Source organism: Bos mutus, chromosome 7, assembly GCF_027580195.1.
Source record: "Bos mutus isolate GX-2022 chromosome 7, NWIPB_WYAK_1.1, whole genome shotgun sequence".
Lineage (NCBI taxonomy): Eukaryota > Metazoa > Chordata > Mammalia > Artiodactyla > Bovidae > Bos > Bos mutus.
Window position 1 is genome coordinate 21580526 of NC_091623.1, and position 18644 is coordinate 21599169.

At 37.9% G+C, this 18644-nt stretch overlaps 1 protein-coding gene across 1 annotated transcript in view; it reads left to right on the top strand.

The window, feature by feature from the left end:
• ADGRV1 (adhesion G protein-coupled receptor V1) overlaps positions 1-18644 on the top strand; it is a 542489-nt gene that overhangs the window by 226273 nt on the left and 297572 nt on the right. Inside the window, 6 exon segments of the mRNA XM_070373127.1 lie at positions 912-1154; positions 4693-5100; positions 9888-10072; positions 13104-13353; positions 13854-13993; positions 15521-15681. Coding sequence (XP_070229228.1) covers positions 912-1154; positions 4693-5100; positions 9888-10072; positions 13104-13353; positions 13854-13993; positions 15521-15681 — 1387 coding nt within the window.

Here is an 18644-nt window from a genome sequence, read left to right on the forward strand (position 1 = left end):
TTTCTTAATTATTATGTAAGAGAAAATAAGTAAAAACAGGTGATTAACAGTATGTTACAGAATTGAATGCAGGCTTTAGAAAATAAATTATCTGAGATTGTTGACACAGAACCGAGGGAAAACATGACCAAAGCATAATCAACGGACTAAATTTAGATTTCTTGATACTGAATTTAGGGAAATTTTGAATAATGCCTGAGACCACTAAATTAACCCATCAATATTTGGCCAATTTATATAAAACCTTTAACAATGAAACCTTACAGAATTGAAGCTGCTTTCTCCCCTGTCCTGTTTTTTCAGCTCCACACCCTGCCCTACCCTCAGGGCCACCCCTCCAGCTGAGATCACTATTGTCCTGGTGTCTTGTTTTCTTTTATGTGTTGTTTTCTTTTTTACCCTTCAGTGAAATGTGTATCCAGTAACAAGATGTAGTAAGCTTTATGTAATTAAAAACTTTCCATTTGTTGTAGCATGGCATGTATATCATTATCGAACTTGATTTCTTTTACTCATTGTCATGTTTTTGGATCCATCCACGTTGAAAAATATTGAAATAGTTCATTCTTTTTAACTACTGGATAACATTTTCATTGTGTGAATTATACTTTGTGTATCCTTTTTGTTTATTGAAGTTTATGCATAGATTATCTCCTGACATTGATTTTCTAGTAAGATGCTCTTCCAGAGAGAGTAAAGGTGTTGAAGAAAGACCGAAAAAAAAAAAAAATCTCATGGTAATCTAAGTAAGAATTTAATTCTGTAATTATACAGACTGTATCTCTAAATGTGTATTTATTTCTGTAATAGTGTGTATGAATGATGCTATTTCTTAATGTCAGAATTATTTTAAAATAGAAATCTATTTGTAATTATCGTCCCCCCCCCCTTTTTTTTTTACTCATTGGCAGATACCTCAAAGTGAAATACATTTTTTTGTGGAACTGTATGAAGTAACAGCTGGAGCAGCTCTAAACAATAGTGCCAGATTTGCACAGATTAAATTATTACAGCGTGATAAACCTCCAAGTCTCGTGTACTTCTCTGTGGGTTCTCGACTGCCGGTGGCTCATAAGAAGGCCACTCTCATTAGCCTGCAGGTGGCCAGAGACTATGGGGCAGGACTAATGATGTCTGTTAACTTCAGTACCCAGGTAAGCAGGGAGCAGGTATTAACACACAGGAAGCTCTTCTTCTTTAACTATGGCGTGTGTCATGAAGCAGAGAAGATTTGATATACTATTTTCTGATGATACCATCATAATTCACATTATGTTTATTACATTAAGCTTTATCTTTGACACAGTTCAATGTTTTTCACTTAGGTCATGTTCTAAAATGATAGTCTATTGTCTTTTTTTTTTTTTTTGAAAAGTTGATTATGCAATGCAAAATGTCTTACATACATTGTATAATCAGCTTTTCCAAAAGAAACAAAAAGACAAAAGACTATCATTTTAGAACATGACCTAAGTGAAAAAAATCTGTAGAGATTTAAAATTTCTTCAGGATGTAACTGGGTAAGACCAGAAACAAAAAGTATGGGTCTTTGTTCTGATTTTTACCTGAACTAGTTGAAAATCTTCTTTAGGACTTCAAATACTAGCTGTGTGTTTCCTGTGATCTTTGTGTTTCTTCAAATCCACGGGTTCAGGAGACTGTCTCACAGCTACTTTTAACATCCTCTCTATTAGGTGACATCAAGTGAAAGGGAGGAAGTAGTATGTTTTAAACTTTATTTTAGGAGCAAAGCTCTAATACATTGAAACAAAGCTGTACGCCTGCTCCCTTTGAAGCATGGTTGTGGAGACTGGAGCTTGCCTGCCGTAGCCCTCTGTTTTTCCTCCCCTGGACTTGTATAACTCCCAAACCCCACAGTTTGAAAGCTGCCATTCTGGGCAGTGCTGCCACTTCTTTTGTTTCCAGATTTCAAGCCTGGGGATACGTTAGGCCTCAGGGTTTCTAAGCTGTGGTTTTATGCCAAGTGCTGTTCAGCGTGTGCTTGCTTGTGTCACTGTTGCGTGGCTCTCACACACAGAACGTTCTGTGCATAAGAGACAGCATGTGTGCCACCAGCCTGCCGTAGCAATCCTGTGAGTCAGGGATTGGAGGTGAGGATGGTAGCTGCGGGTAGCGAGCTGTCCTGGAAGCTTGCCGGGAAGAAAAGTTGTCTTTGTAACAGAGTCTACAGCTTGGCAAGCCAGAAGATGCAACTCTCTCACATGAGACTCTAGAAATAAACTCCATTCTAAATAGCCCTGCGGTGGTATGAGCATGAAAAGAAGTATTTTGATTCATTGGGAGATTTTAGCATTTTTCCTTTTAAGCATTTAAGATGGTAAGAGAAATGAGAAAAAATATGTGTTCTTTCTTCTCCCATGAAATATATACCATCATATGCTCTCACTTTGTAGGGCAAAAGAGTGGAAGAAGTGATAAAAAAAAAAAAAGGATTTGAGACCCATTTTAAACTAGTTCATACACTCAGTTGGAAGGGGAGTTGAAAATGCCAAAAGAAGAATCTGAATGCCAATATCTCTATCATACTCATTTATGTTCTTTCTAGATGATTCACAAATGATTCCTTGTAAAACGCATGCTGTCACTAGCGTGTAACTCATAGCATTTTAATAAGACTATAAAAATCAACATGGAGGAGCCCTGTGGTGATGAAAATGTATCTTGGCTATATCAACATTCATATCCTGGTTGTGATACAATTATGCAAGATGTTATTGATATCTATGAAGGACATTAGGGAAGGGTAGAGGAGACCACTCTTTTATATTTCTTGTAAGTGCATGTGAATCTGTAATTATGTCAAAATATAAGGTTTAATTTTAAAAATTAGAAAAAATTTACCTCTCTGGTCTGATTTTATTTACTTTCCTGTTGCTTCATTGCTCTTGCATTTTCTGTCTTTGAATGCTGGGGATATTGTTAGAAGAGAAAGTCATATAATTCAATTTTCCAAGTAGCTAGTAAGTATGAGAAAATACTTATGAACCAAGTTGCTATTCTGTTACAATAATACTAATCTTGATTTTATGTTAAACAGATTTTAATAATGTAGTTAAAACAATAACTGTAGTATACATACAGTATACCAACCTTCAGTTAGGTCAGCATTCCCAGTATGTACATACTGCTGTTGCTGCTGCTGCTAAGTCGCTTCAGTCGTGTCCGACTCTGTGCGACCCCATAGACAGCAGCCCACCGGGCTCGCCCGTCTCTGGGATTCTCCAGGCAAGAACACTGGAGTGGGTTGCCATTTCCGTCTCCAATGCAGGAAAGTGAAAAGTGAAAATGAAGTCGCTCAGTCATGTCCAACTCTTAGTGACCCCATGGACTACAGCCTACCAGGCTCCTCCGTCCATGGGATTTTCCAGGCAAGAGTACTGGAGTGGGGTGCCATTGCCTTCTCCTCATTTACATACAACACTGAATTAATCAGAAACTCCTGCTGACTCTACCTTCTAAATACATTCCCAGTCTGAGCTCTTCTCACCCTCTCTACTCATACAACCAAAGCTACCATTATTTCCTTTTTCTGCAGGAACTAATAAAAAAATCTCCTATCTCTTCTCCCTTCTTCAATCCTCTCCCCCTGCTGCAGCCTACCTGTCCACAAGAGCCAGAACGCTCCCGAAAATTAGAAATAAAGTGTGTCACTCTCCTGCTGGAATCCTCCAGTGACTTCCTAGCACACTTTGTATCAGGAATGTACACGATCTGATGCATACATCTTCAAATTGTTAGTTGGCTCACCACTGGGGAAGTTCTGTAAGGCAGTAATGGCATTTCTTCTGTAATTCTGTTTCTTGGTCTATTCTAAGGCATCTATCTTTCCTAACCTCATCACTGTATGATGTGTATTTATCTCTCTAATTTATCTTGGGAGATTAGAAAAATTATAAAATTCCATGTTTTATTTACAAAAAATTTTTAAAAACACAACATGGTTATATTTTAATACACAACTGAAAGACAAAACACCATAGTAAATTAACAGCAGTAAGATACAATGTTTCGGGACTACCTTGGTGGGCCAGTGGCCAAGTCTGAGCTCCGAATGCCGAGGGCCTGGGTTTGATCCCTGGTCAGGGAACTAGATTCTGCATGCCACGACTGAGAGTGCATGTTGCAACTCAGGGTCTTGCATGCCACAATGAAGATGGAAGATCCTGTGTACTGCAACTAAGACCTGGCACAGCCAAATAAAAAAATAAAATACCGTGTTTCATTTATATTGCATGACAAATGATTAACGTTCTTAGTCATAAATGAGTTCTTAGAAACCAGTAGAAAAGACATCGACTGATCAAGGGAAATGGAAAAAGAAAGAAGAAAAGGAAATAACACAAGTGACTAGTAAGGATTAAAGCGTATGTGAAGGTGACTGAGCTGAACAATAAAAGGAAAAAAAAGCAACTTCTTTGTAATATCATAATTATCAAAGACTAAAAATCTGGTATTTGTGTAGTTTGAGGAAATAGAGTCACACTGACACTGGAGGACAAGATTGGTGAGGTCCCAGAGTGAGGGAACATCTAGTATGGACTCAAAAACTGTAAATTTAAAGCAACACCTGTCTTAATACTAGTGTTGTGGCCCATCAGATTAAGAGAAAATTGGTTCTGGACAAGATCAGAGGTTTATAGTTTCACTTAAGTGATGTTGTCTAATTTCTAGGAGTTGAGGAGCGCCGAGACCATCGGTCGTACTCTCATATCTCCAGCTATTTCTGGGAAAGACTTTGTGAGAACTGAAGGCACATTGATCTTTGAGCCTGGCCAGAGAACTACTGTCCTGGATGTCATCCTCACGCCAGAGACAGGGTCTTTGAATCCATTTCCTAAACGCTTCCAGATTGTGCTTTTTGACCCGAGAGGGGGTGCCAGAGTTGATAAAGTGTACGGGACCGCGAACATCACTCTCGTCTCTGATGCGAACTCCCAGGCCTTTTGGGGGCTTGCGGATCAGCTGCAGCAGCCCCTGGACGGCGACATTCTCAACAGGGTGCTCCACAGCGTCAGCGTGAAAGTGGCCACGGAGAACACCGATGAACAGCTCAGCGCTGTGCTGTATTTGATAGACAAGGTAAAAAACCCTTGCGAGTGTTAGCAGTTTCATACTTTTTTTAAAAGACGAAAGCCACATAACGGTTATCGTATCAGTTATAATGAATTTATATGGTAGAGTCAGATTGCTGAATCTCAGAGTGGAATTCACCATATCTGACCCTGTGCTTTTGCTTGGATGCGACTGGTGCTGGTTTGGAAGCTCAGAGAAGGATGAGTTCTCTACTGTAGCAGTAAGAGTAGACTGGTGTCTGAAAAGAGGCTCCGGAGGTCAGGAGCTCCAGGCTCTTTCTGATACTTCTAGAAACTACATGGACATCTTCTGAGATAGTGTGCAGTTTTTCTAGGTCCATAAATGAGGACTAGGACTAGATTATACGGCTCTTCGAGTTGAAGTGCCATGAAGCTGTTGCCCTTTGCTTGTTCCCTGCTCCTCCTGGGCACTGGAAAGAATTTACTGTAGGAAATGATGTTACTTAAATTTTCTAATGATGAAATAGTATAGTACAATTACAATTTGATTTAGGCTATGAAGAGGGAAAGAAAGCACAGTAACTGTATTTTAGAAAAGATACATTAAGAAAGCTACATATTAATGGTCGAGAATCAACACTTATTTAACTAGAGCTGTCAGGTAGTACATCTTGATTTTTTTTTTTTTGAATCTGTCATGAATAATGAAACTGAATTATGAAAGAAGATCCTATGGAAAAAATGTAATTAACTTTTTTTGAGTAATCATTAATAAACAGTATAAGTTCTCATATATTAAAACAATTTATGTGAAATAGGTAACTTGGCAATTATTAGAGGCATGAAATATATTTGAAGTGTTCTAAACTATTATAAGTTCAAGTAAAAAAACATTATTTGTATTCTTAAAAAGAAAATGATTTTATTTCCACCGAAGTTGCCTTTGCTCTGATTATTTTCATATGTTATTGTTACTAAATTTTTGCAATGGTATGGCATATTGTTTTCTTGAAGCTATTTATATGTCAGTACTGAAATATGATGATTCAAGTAACTGACATCATTCAATAATATTATACATGAAAATATATGTTATATCAAGAAAACTGAAAATTTCTACTAACAGAAAAGCCTTGAAAAAATAGAAATCTATAACTTGTTCAGTAGTGGGAAGACTCAATAACATAGAGACAATCGTTTTCTATAAATTAACTTATAAATGGAATATAAGTACTATCAAAATATCAGTAAACTATTTTGGATTTTTTTTAATTAATCAAAATGATGAGTTCACCTGGGAGAACATACATCAGAAATTTTATGAAAAAGATGAAAAATGATAAACCTTATTCTTCTCAATATGAAAATATGAAGTTACAGTGATTAAAACAGGATGAACTGGTGCTGTCACAGATATTCAGATTAGTAAAATAAAATGGAAAGTGAAGAAATAAATTCAATTACATATAAAATTTCATATACGATAAAAGTGACATTTCAGGTCAGTGGGTCAGTTCAGTTCAGTTCGGAGAAGGCAATGGCACCCCACTCCAGTACTCTTGCCTGGAAAATCCCACGGATGGAGGAGCCTGGTGGGCTACAGTCCGTGGGGTCGCTCAGAGTCGGACACGACTGAGTGACTTCACTTTCACTTTTCACTTTCATGCATTGGAGAAGGAAATGGCAACCCACTCCAGTGTTCTTGCCTGGAGAATCCCAGGGACGGGGGAGCCTGGTGCACTGTCGTCTATGGGGTCGCACAGAGTCAGACACGACTGAAGCGACTTAGCAGTGTCAGTTCAGTTCAGTCGCTCAGTCGTGTCTGACTCTTTGTGACCCCATGGACCGCAATCACCAACTCCCGGAGCTTACTCAAACACATGTCCATCACGTCAGTGATGCCATCCAACCGTCTCATCCTCTGTCGTCCCCTTCTCCTCCTGCCTTCAATCTTTCCCAGCATCAGGGTCTTTTCAAATTAGTCAGTTCTTCGCATCAGGTTGTCAAAGTATTGGAGTTTCAGCTTTAACATCAGTCCTTCCAATGAATATTCAGGACTGATTTTCTTTAGGACGGACTGGTTGCATCTCCTTGCAGTCCAAGGGACTCTCAAGAGTCTCCTACAACACCATAGTTCAAAAGCATCAATTCTTTGGCACTCAGCTTTCTTTGTAGTCCAACTCTCACATCCATACGTGACCACTGGAAAAACCATAGCTTTGACTAGACAGACCTTTGTTGGCAAAGTAATGTCTCTGCTTTTTAATATGCTGTCTAGATTGGTCATAGCTTTTCCAAGAAGCAAGCATCTTTTAATTTCATGGCTGCAAGCACTATCTGCAGTGATTTTGGAGCCCCCAAAATAAAGTCTGTCACTGTTTCCATTGCTTCCCCACCTGTTTGCCACGAAGTAGTGGGACCAGATGCCATGATCTTAGTTTTCTGAATGTTGAGTTTTAAGCCAGCTTTTTCACTCTCTTTTACTTTCATCAAGAGGCTCTTTAATTCTTCATTTTCTGCCATAAGGGTGGTGTCATCTGCATATCTGAGGTTATTGATATTTCTCCTGGCAATCTTGATTCCACTTTGTACTTCATCCAGCCTGGCATTTCACATGATGTACTCTGAATAAAAGTTAAATAAGCAAGGTGACAATATACAGCTTTGACATACTCCTTTCCCTATTTGGAACCAGTCTGTTGTTCCATGTCCAGTTCTAACTGTTGCTTCTCGACCTGCATACAGATTTCTCAAGAGGCAGTAGTTATTATTCTGTAAATGGTGTTGATACATCTGATTTAACCATTTGAAAGTAAAATAATAGCTGTATCTCCATGTTAAATCCACTCCAAAATAAATCCCAGACAGGTCAGAGGTCTAACTGTAAAGCTGAAACCAGGAAAGTAGTAGCAGAAAACATGGATGAATCACTTTTAAGATAAAAGTTTATATTGGGGAAGTGGGGAAGTTCCTTCTAAATATAAAAATGCAGAAGTCATAAAGGAAATGATTGATAAACTTGACCACATAAAGTTTAAACAAAATTTCTCTTTGCATATACCACAAGAAAAATCAAAAGGCACCTCAATTATATTGTCAAACCTATAGTTTTTCCAGTAGTCATGTATTGAGGTGAGAGTTGGACCGTAAAGAAGGCTGAGTGCCAAGGAATTGATACTTTTTAATTGTGGTGTTGGGGAAGACTCTTGAGAGTCCCGTGGACTGCATGGAGATCAAACTAGTGAATCCTAAAGGAAATCAAACCTGAATATTCATTAGAAGGACTGATGCTGAAGCTGAAACTCCAACACTCAGTGCTTTGGCCACCTGATGCAAAGAGCCAACTCATTGGAAGAGACCCTGATGCTGGGAAAGATTGAAGGCGGGAGGAGAAGGGAAAGACAGGGGATGAGATGGTTGGATGGCATCACTCAATGGACATGAGTTTGAGCAGTCTCCAGGAGATGGTGAAGGAAAGGGAAACCTGGCGTACTGCAGTCCAGGGGTCACAAAGAGTTGGACATGTCTGAGCATCTCAATAACAACAGCAATATATATAGTCAATTATATCCCAATAAAACTGGAGGGAAAAACTAAAAAAAAAAGAGAGTGCCTAATAGGTGTGGGGAATATTTGTACAAATACCTGTATAATGAGTATTTAAGCATTACTTATAATAACAAGAATTGGGAAAACCAGCCATTAAAAGGGGCCTGCCATAGGAGAAGGCAATGGCAACCCACTCCAGTACTCTTGCCTGGAAAATCCCATGGACGGAGGAGCCTGGAAGGCTGCAGTCCATGAGGTCTCTAAGAATCGGACATGATTGAGTGACTTCACTTTCACTTTTCACTTTCATGCTTTGGAGAAGGAAATGGCAACCCACTCCAGTGTTCTTGCCTGGAGAATCCCAGGGACGGGGCAGCCTGGTGGGCTGCCGTCTATGGGGTTGCACAGAGTCAGACACGACTGAAGCCACTTAGCAGCCATATCCATAAAATGTAACATGTTTTCACAATTTAGACATATAACAATTAGACTATGACAATAATGAAACAAGCATTGAAAATATAAGGTTGAAATTTTAACAGTAAAATATGTGGTGCCAATTAACTTTGAATTTCAGATGAACAATGTATTTTTTAGTATAAGTGTATTACTGATAAAAACAAATATTTTTATTTACAAGCACTATTTGGAACATACTTATGTCAGGCAATTATTGGCTGATTATTTGAAATTCAAATGGAATCACCTATGCTCTATCTGGCATACATTCATATGTCCCATATGTATTTCATATGTACTCAGATTCAGAAGTATAGGATAGGATTTCCAAGTACTGATAGAATTTTGTTCTGTTGGGTCTCATACTTTAAGTGAAATTGTTTCATGTTTGTAAGTTTTATTATCTCCCAGATTCGCACTTCTTTGAACCAGAATCTGCTTTATGCTATATATGTCTTTCATAAGGCCATACGAATTGGGATAAATGTAAAAGTGAGTTTAATTTTAACTCGTGATATTTATTATTGCAGTTAGAATTAAAGTGACCGATGCAACCCTTTGGAGCTTTATCTAGATATTATATACAAAATATTCTTGTGACTATGCCTTCTCTTTATAAAATGATTATGCTTTTTAAAGTTCAAATGTATTTGACATTTCAATGCCAAATATAATTTTGACACTAACTTGTCTTAAATTCTTTATAGGTTCATGTTTATTTTTGTTAATGTTAGTAATGGTTAATAAAGAACACATTATACCTTATGTATCATTTAAGCAGTTGATTTTTTAAAATACAGTTTCATACTTGGGATTTTTTTCCAGATAACTGTTGAAGGAAAAAACCAAGCATTAAGCATTGAAAGCCGAAATCTTTTCTATGAGATCCTTTGTGCTCTCGTTAACCCGAAGCGCAAGGACACTAGAGGATTCAGTCACTTCACTGAAGTGACGGAGAATTTTGCCTTTTCTCTACTGACTGATGTTACCTGTGGCTCTCCTGGTGAAAAGTAAGTATCTTTTAATATAATACCATACCTTATATGTATTCCTTTACAGGTTACAAAGTAATAAGAATGCAAATTGACATTTAGATGATGTAACTAAGGCTTATACAATCAATGAATTGTACCTGATGGGCAAATTAAGTTAATTATTTGAAGAAAACATAGAAACTACATCCAGAAAAAATTAATTTATACTGTCAGTAATATATTCTTGTTTTGAAGGGTCTTTAAAAAATAAAACGTCTTGTTATTTACTCTTTCTTATATAATGAGTAGAAGATACATTCTGAATAGAAAAAAAAAGGATGATTCCAACTTTTTGAGTATTTTAGGCCATTTTTAAAATTGTGGTAACATAAACATAAGACAGATTTTACCATTTAAACTATTTTTCTGTACTTCCTGGTAGTTCAGATGGTAAAGAATCTGTCTACAATGCAGGCAGACCTGGGTTCAGTTCCTGGGCGGGAGAGATCCCCTGGAGAAGGAATGGCAACTCATTCTAGTTTTCCTGTGTAGAGAATCCCATGGACAGAGGAGCCTGGCAGGCTAAAATCCATAGGGTTACAGAGAATTGGACACGACTGAGTGGCTAACACTTTCACACTATTTTTAGGTGTACAATTCAGTGACGCTTAGTATATTCACAGTCGTTGGGTAACCAGCCCCAGTATGCATATCCAGAACTATCATCTTCTCAAATTAAAAATCTCTACCCATTAATAACTTTCCATTCCTCCTTCCGCCTGTCCTGGTAACCTCTATTCTACTTTTCAGTCTCTATTCAATTTGCTTATCCTAGCCATCTCATAAGTGGAATCATGTAATATTTGTCCTTTGTGTTTGGTGTACTTTGCTTAGCATAATGTTTCTTCAGGTTTTATCCATGCTCTAGCATGTGTCAGAAATTCACTTTTTTTTTTTTAATTGTTTTTATTGCTGTTATAGTTGATTTACAATGTTGTGTTTCTGCTGTAAAGCAAAGTGATTCAGTTATACATATGTATATATTCTTTTCATGTTCCTTTCTCTTGTGGCTTATTACGGATGTTGAATATAGTCCCCGTGCTATACAGTAGGAGCTTGTTGTTTACACATTCTGTGCGAGAATGGTTGCATCTGCTGACCCCAAACCCCGTCCCATCCCTCCCCTGACCTTCGGCAACCACTGGTCTGTTCTCTGTCTTGAGTCTGTTCTGTGGACGGGTTCGTTTGTGTCATTTCGATTCCACATGTAAGTGATATTATGTAGTATTCGTCTTTCTAGTTCTGATTTGCTTCACTTAAGTTTGATGATGTCTGAGTCCGTCCATGTTGCTGCAAATGACGTAATTTCACTCTGTTTTATGGCCGTGTAGTATTCCATGGTATGTATGCACTTCATCTTCTCTATCCGTTCGTTTATTGATGGTCATTTAAGTTGTTTCCATGTCTTGGCTATTGTGAATAATGCTATCATGAACGTAAAGGTTCATGTATCTTTTTAAATTATAGTTTTTTCTAGACATATGCTCCAGAGTGGGATTGTTGGATCATATGGCAACTGTGTTTTTAGCCTTTTGAGGAACCTCCTTAATATTTTCCATAGCGGTTGCACCAACTTACATTTCCACCAGCCGTGGTTCGCTGGTCTCAGTCCGTTTGCACATGGCCGTGGGTGGAGAGGTCAGTAGTGGCAGCTTTAAGCTCCGAGTCACCAGTGAAGATGTGGATGCAGAGGTGAAGAGACGAGTTTTATAAGCTGTTGTGGGTGGCCTGTGTGGATTGAGATGTTTTAATATGCATCCTGGACGCAGAGGTCTGCAGTCTGAATGAATGGCTGGACTAAAGCTAAATATTCAAAAGCACCAATTCAAATATGGTAAAGAATTTTTAAAAATCTTAAAAAAAATTTTTTTTAATGTAATGTATAGCTAGAGGAAAAAGTTAGCCTTTCCCTTTTCCTTTTTTTTCTCGAATCTTCTATTTAAAATTCTCAACTCCATTTCCCAATTTAGCCTTGATGAGGTATTTGTATCCATGATGCAATTATATATACTCAGCATCACTTATGGGCCATCTCACTTACTTTTATCCTACTCTTCTCCATATTTTTTCAGACAGGTTTCACTTAAGATTTATCTTTGTGTCTTTTCATTATTTGCAGACATGATGCATCCACAGAAAAACATCTATCAGATTTTTTGGAGGACTGGTTACAAAATACAGACTCACAGAACTTCTAGCCTCCCCTAGGCAAGGATTTTTATTTAGTAAGGATGGGATGTAATGTAGAAATTTGTTTGTTTGTTTTTTGGCTAGGCCACTCAGCTTACAGGATCTTAGTTTCCTGACTAGGAATTGAACCCATTTGCCCTGCATTGGGAGCTCAGAGTCTTAACCGCTGGACCACCAGGGAAGTCCCTAGAAATCTGTATTTTTTAAAGCAAGCTTCAAGGTGATTTCAACACACATTGAGGTTTAAAAAGCAGTTTCACTGATCACAGGGTCTAGTGCCTTGGGGTTGTTGTAAACAGAATTATTAAATGGATAAAGATCCTGTTCAGGGCCATTTCTTTTATCAGACACATGGTTAAATTAGAAATGCTCTGATGGCTCAGAAAAGGGTGAGGTGAACTTGATGAGAATTTGGCTGTAGATATGTAAGGTTTGTGATACTCTTGATTATAAAGCAGAGAGCTTCAGTTGAATGGTGCATCCTTTCTCACCCTGTTGCACCCGTGCTGATGTGACTAACACAGCAATAGACATTTTATAGCACAGATTCTGATGCCTGTGAAACAACTTTCAGAAACCCATGTTTTAGGTTAGAGGGGGGTTCAGGCAAGAGGATACAGCAAGTTCTGTGCGAAAAATCCTAGCAATTCACCGTAAAAGAACTGAAAGCACGTTCTCTTTACTGCTTCTGGGTAGGCAGTGTCATGGTTGTACCTAAAGAACAGAGATCCAGTGTAATGGATTTTTAACAAATGTGAGTGGATATACATATGCAAATACATGCCATTTTAGCAGAACCTTCGCTTTTCTGTCATAGAGGCAAAACCATCCTTGACAGCTGCCCGTATTTGTCCATACTGGCTCTTCACTGGTACCCTCAGCAGATCAATGGGCACAAGTTTGAAGGAAAAGAAGGTGATTATATTCGAGTTCCAGAGAGGTTATTGGATGTTCTGGATGCAGAAATAATGGCTGGGAGAAGCACGTGTGAATTAGTCCAGTTTACAGAATATAGCAGCCAGCAGTGGTTTATGACTGGAAACAATTTCCATGCCCTGAAAAATAAGGTAATCTATCATTTAAAGAATTACGTAGTTGGAATCTGCTTTTTCCTTTGCAAACATGCTCCTTAGGATACATGTACTTGATTCGACTTATGGTAAGTGCTACATATGGTAAGCTAATGATGAAATATGTCCCATCTTTATGAGCTCTTTGTAGAATGTTTAGGCTCAAAAATAGTTGCAGATATTTCTTTCATGTTTTATTGAATGAAATGAGGAGTAGGTGAAAAAAAAAAAAAACATAGCTTTCACTAAAGCTATATCCCACTCCTGATGAAGACTGACAATGAAAATGAATATTGTCACTTGGAGACTGGTCAGTAGCTTTAGTGAGGTAGGTCTGCGGTGGGAAACCAACCAGATGCCCTGTATTCATAATGAAGCTGGCAATTAATAGTGTCAAAAGTGATGAGGAAAATGAAGCAAATTTCAGAATGGGAGATCCAGTCTTGACATTTAATTGGAAGATGTCATTACATTTCCGGCTCTTTCTGGCATTACAGGTATTATCTTTGAGTGTGAAAGGTCAGAGTTCACAACCCCTGACCAACAGCAATGAGATTCTCTATAGGATTTATGCTGCCGAACCTAGAATTGTTCCTAAGACTCCTCTGTGTCTCCTTTGGAATCCAGCTGCTGCGAGGTACTTGTTAATAATTCTTTAAAATCAGATTTTGTTCCTTCTTCATTCTGGTACCATTAAGCCCAGTTTTTTGTACTGAATGTAGATGGTCTGGAGTGAGATTTTTAGACTGGAGAATCACCTCTACACTAAGTGAGCCAAAGCAGCATAGAAAGTGGTCCTAGCCTTGCGCAGGTGGCAAACAGAGCCAAAAACTTAAACGTGTGTATAACACATTACTTAACTCCTTTATTATTACAACTTCCGTGGGACTTAGCATGAGTTCTGCTCAATTCAGATAACCTTCCTGTGATTACAGGTTAATTTATTGAGCGTGAAGGAAATTCTTTTGACCCCTTCCCTCTGGACTTGTGGTTCTGGATCTGATGCTCTATGTCTGGAGGGATCAGCACGGATTCATAATTCTAATCCATATATGACTTGGAGCACATTTGGGGGTTAAAGCAGGCACAAGAAGAGGAAGAAGACAGTGACTCTTCCTTTGACTCTCCTTGGCCTTATGTTTCTGAGCAGTTCTCTCTCTGGGATCTCAGCCGAGGTTGTAACGTCAGGCATGGCTGGCCTAGAGAGTTTGGAGTTCAAATCAGTCACTAGATTCTGTTACTTTCAGCCACACAAACTAAAATTCTGAAAAGGTTCCACAGCTTAGTTGGGTAACCAACTGTCCTTTTCAAACACCAAAGTTCTGGCTAGTTTCTGGGAAAATAATTTTTCTTTGAAATTCCTAATATCTCAGCAAAGACTTTAAACCTAATACACAGATACTCTACAATCCTCAATGTATAATTACTAATGAATGTTTCAAGCTTGAATCCGCTGTTGGGATTAAGAAGTTTCATGTCCTTAGAAAAATAAGGGGATCAAGAGGAACTATAAGTGACTACTCTTGAGCAGAGTAGTCCCTGAATAGTCACTGAGGGATGCTCAGAAGTTGTGGCATGTGACACTGTATTTGCTATAATCGTGACAAACTTTTGGTGCTTAAGAAGGAACCTTATAGAAGGAAACACCTGAAAGAGGCCTAGAAAACATGTATGTAATATAACTGGCTCAAAATCCAAATAGGTGGGGAAGGAAGTACTTAGACAAGCAAGTAATTTATGTGGTTCAAAATACAGAAGTTGTGTAAATGGGGAGGGGTGAGCACTGCAGATTTTTGGCTGTGTTGACCTTTTGGTACTCTTGAATGCTAGGGAAGAGTTCTTCCTGTTGAATACCTTGGGTTTGTTTGCTTCAGATGAGGTGGGGGCTAGTACTGCTGGTTTGAGAGGGCCAGCTTCTTCTATATTGGCAATGCTTTTGCAGGATTGGTTAATATTTAGGCTGCTGTTGAAGGTGTCTGTGGGATCTGCGGTTTCATGTCTTGGACAAGGTGTTCCTTTCAGTGTTTCTTTTTAAACATGTGGTCCGCTTCCATCTTGAGTAAAGAACACTTAGGATCAATAAATTATTTTTCCTTCAAAAGCTATCTCCATGCCTTAAGTATTGATGAAAGAGGAGTGGTGACGATTGTGTATTTTGCCCTAGCTGGTTGTCCGACAGTCAGTTTTGCAAAGTGGTTGAGGACACTTCAGACTACGTGGAATGTGCCTGTTCATACATGTCTGTGTACGCGGTCTACGCCCAGACTGACAACTTGTCTTCATACAATGAAGCTTTTTTCTCTTCTGGATTTATATGTATTTCAGGTGAGTTATAATATTTTTGAGCAAATAATTTAAAAATATTGATGAGAATAAAAGTTTTCCCAGGGTCCTTATATAGATGCAAATGTACTGTAATTCATCAACACTATGAGAAAATAAACTTTCTCATGGTCTTTTTTTTGGTTTTTGTTTTTAATTTTCTTTTTTTGGCTGCATTGTGTATTGTGTGGGATCTTAGTTCTCTGACCAGCGATTGAACCTGTGCCCCCTGCGTTGGAAGCATATAGTCTTAACCACTAGGCCAGGAAAGTCCCCTCTCATATCCTATTCATTGATTCATACAGCCATTATTTATGGAGGACCAACTTTGTACTGGGGATAAGCAAGAGCAAGATATAGCTCCAACTCATCAGCAGTGTTTATACAGTACAATGTGAGATAGAAGTTAGATAGTAAAAAAGAGTTAAAGTGGTAGTGTTGATTTAGGAGGCAGATTCTGCAATAGATAACGGGATTGCATGAGATAATATAAATAAAGCATTTTGTATTTTCATTAAAAAATAAACCTACCCCATGGATTGATTTGTATTTTTCGGTCTAGATGCTTTAAGTATATTCAACCACTATGTTAAAAGATAAATTTTCTTTCACCTTCTACATCTAGGTCCCATTTCTGGCAAGAATAGGAACTTGAGTAGGGTTAATGTCTGTCAAACGATTTACCTATAAGTAAACTTTGAACAGCTATAGAATTATTCTCATTTGCTGTTTTTACTTTATGATTGGGAGTCTGAGAATTCCTTACACTATATTTCTGTCCCCACCCTTACCAAATCTGTGTCCTGAGTCAGCTTTTACAGCCCTACAGCTGCTTTTATGAACAATATGCTACACAGAGAAGTGGGTGTAGGGTGACTGTGCCTGTATTCAAATCCTGGTCCTGCCATTGGCTAGTTGTGAGACCTGGGGCAAAACCTCAGTCTCCCCGCCCCAAATACATGATTTTAAATTGTGTTAGCAGGCTGGTAGATATACTAGCTCAGACAGTCTGCTTTAATGATGTTTGGTATGTAAATGTGATTATCATTGAATGCTTAGTGTGCAAACTATCCCCTAATAAACTTTATTGATTCGGAAAATTTTGTGGAGGTAGAAGCATGTAATTAATTATTCTTCTTTGTCCTGGTTATTAAAATCTTTCCACTGGAATTTAATATTCTTCGTCCTAGTTCAAATATTTCCACTGTAGTTTCACTTTATAAAGTTATACATTTTCCTTAATGTGTCTTAATTCTAAACCTTAGATTCAATAGCAGATGTTAATAATTTATTATTCTTAATAACATCTTCCATAAGAATGATGGTTCTTGCTTAATAGATTCTTCTAGCTTCCAAAATCAGATGGCAACACCCTATTTTATTTTGATGCAATCTATTTAGAGAAATTTCATAGACTGATGAAATAGAACCAAAAGGTACAATGCTGAAATAAAATCTAGATAATCATCTCAAACAGAGAGACCTAATTCTGAGTGCTAATATGACCCACAAAAATCCCTTGCTTGTTCTACTCAACATCAAAGCAAAGAATTTTACAAACTAAAGAGAGAATGTTATCTTGATTTTTTTAGAAGACTAGCAGGACTTTAAGATATTTTCTGAGAGAACTGTTAATAAATATATATGTTTGCAACTCACTCTTAAAAAGGCTAAATGGATTTGCTCATGTATTTGAAAACCAACATCCAGATATTAGTCTCTACCTTATTATTTCTGACTTGGAGTCACATTTGAAATCATCAGTGTTCTCCCCCTCTGTTCATGACGTTTTGTAACGTGGATTGCATGATTGGTGGTTCATGAGGAGCTTCTGGCTTTGTGCTCCATTTCAGTTTCTGGGGAGGCTGATATTGCACTCCTCAGAGGGCCCCCAGAAACAAGGCGAGAGATTTTTCCATATTTTACATGCACATGCTCTCATTTAAGTCAGGACACACCAAATATCCCTTTGAATTTGGGAGCACTCTAACTCTTTTCTTGAAATGTGGCAACATGCAGTCAAATAGGAATTAAACCATTGTTTAACAAAAAAAAAATTAAGATAGGTCACAGTGTATCTATTCTAATTCTGGTTTACAGTTCTGGTTACTCTACTAGAGCAGAGCAGTTGAAATGATCCAAGTATGTGTAATGGGGATATAAGCCAAGAAGTTGAGTAATCCTCAATTTGGAAAGGTGAAAGATTAGGATATATATCTGTGACTTTTAAAACTGTAAACCAGTTTATCAAATTGCAAGGAATTAAACTGAAGTTATCCATTGAAACTAAAAACTATAGAGAAAAGTAAATGACTGTGCACATAAGTGTAACGTTATGGGACTCACCTATAGCTTCAGGTGACAATGCCATAATCTTATAGTTACTAAGGAACCTAAGCGTGCTTCTTACTATTTGGAGAATAATGTCAAGGAAACCTGCTCTGCTTCCCATCACTGTTGACGCTGGCCTGTCAAAGGTAGACATCTGATTAAAATCATCCTGATTTGATTCTGGGTACAATTCGTATGGCCTCATGGGCTTAATGAGACCCCTACATTCCAAAATCCACTTCGTCATTAATACCAGTATGTGAACTCATTCATGTTTGATGTACTTGTAGGAGAGTCTGCTATTTTGAAGTGCTTTTAAACTGAGATTAGACTGCAGATCTCACATTTGTTTCATTTTTTTTTTCTTTTTGTTCTCTGTGGTGGAAAAATCCTTTAACACATTAGTCAAACTAAAACTATCCCTTTTAAATAACTAATAGTTTTATTTACTCTATAGATTACTAAGTATATAAATCCCAACACATTGTCATTTTTTAAAGTAGATAACAGGAAATAATTGTCTGTAAATCGCTAAATACCTAGGTATACAGGATAAGTAAATCAGCACCCGGGAGAAATATCAATAACCTCAGATATGCAGATGACACCACCCTTATGACAGAAAGTGAAGAGGA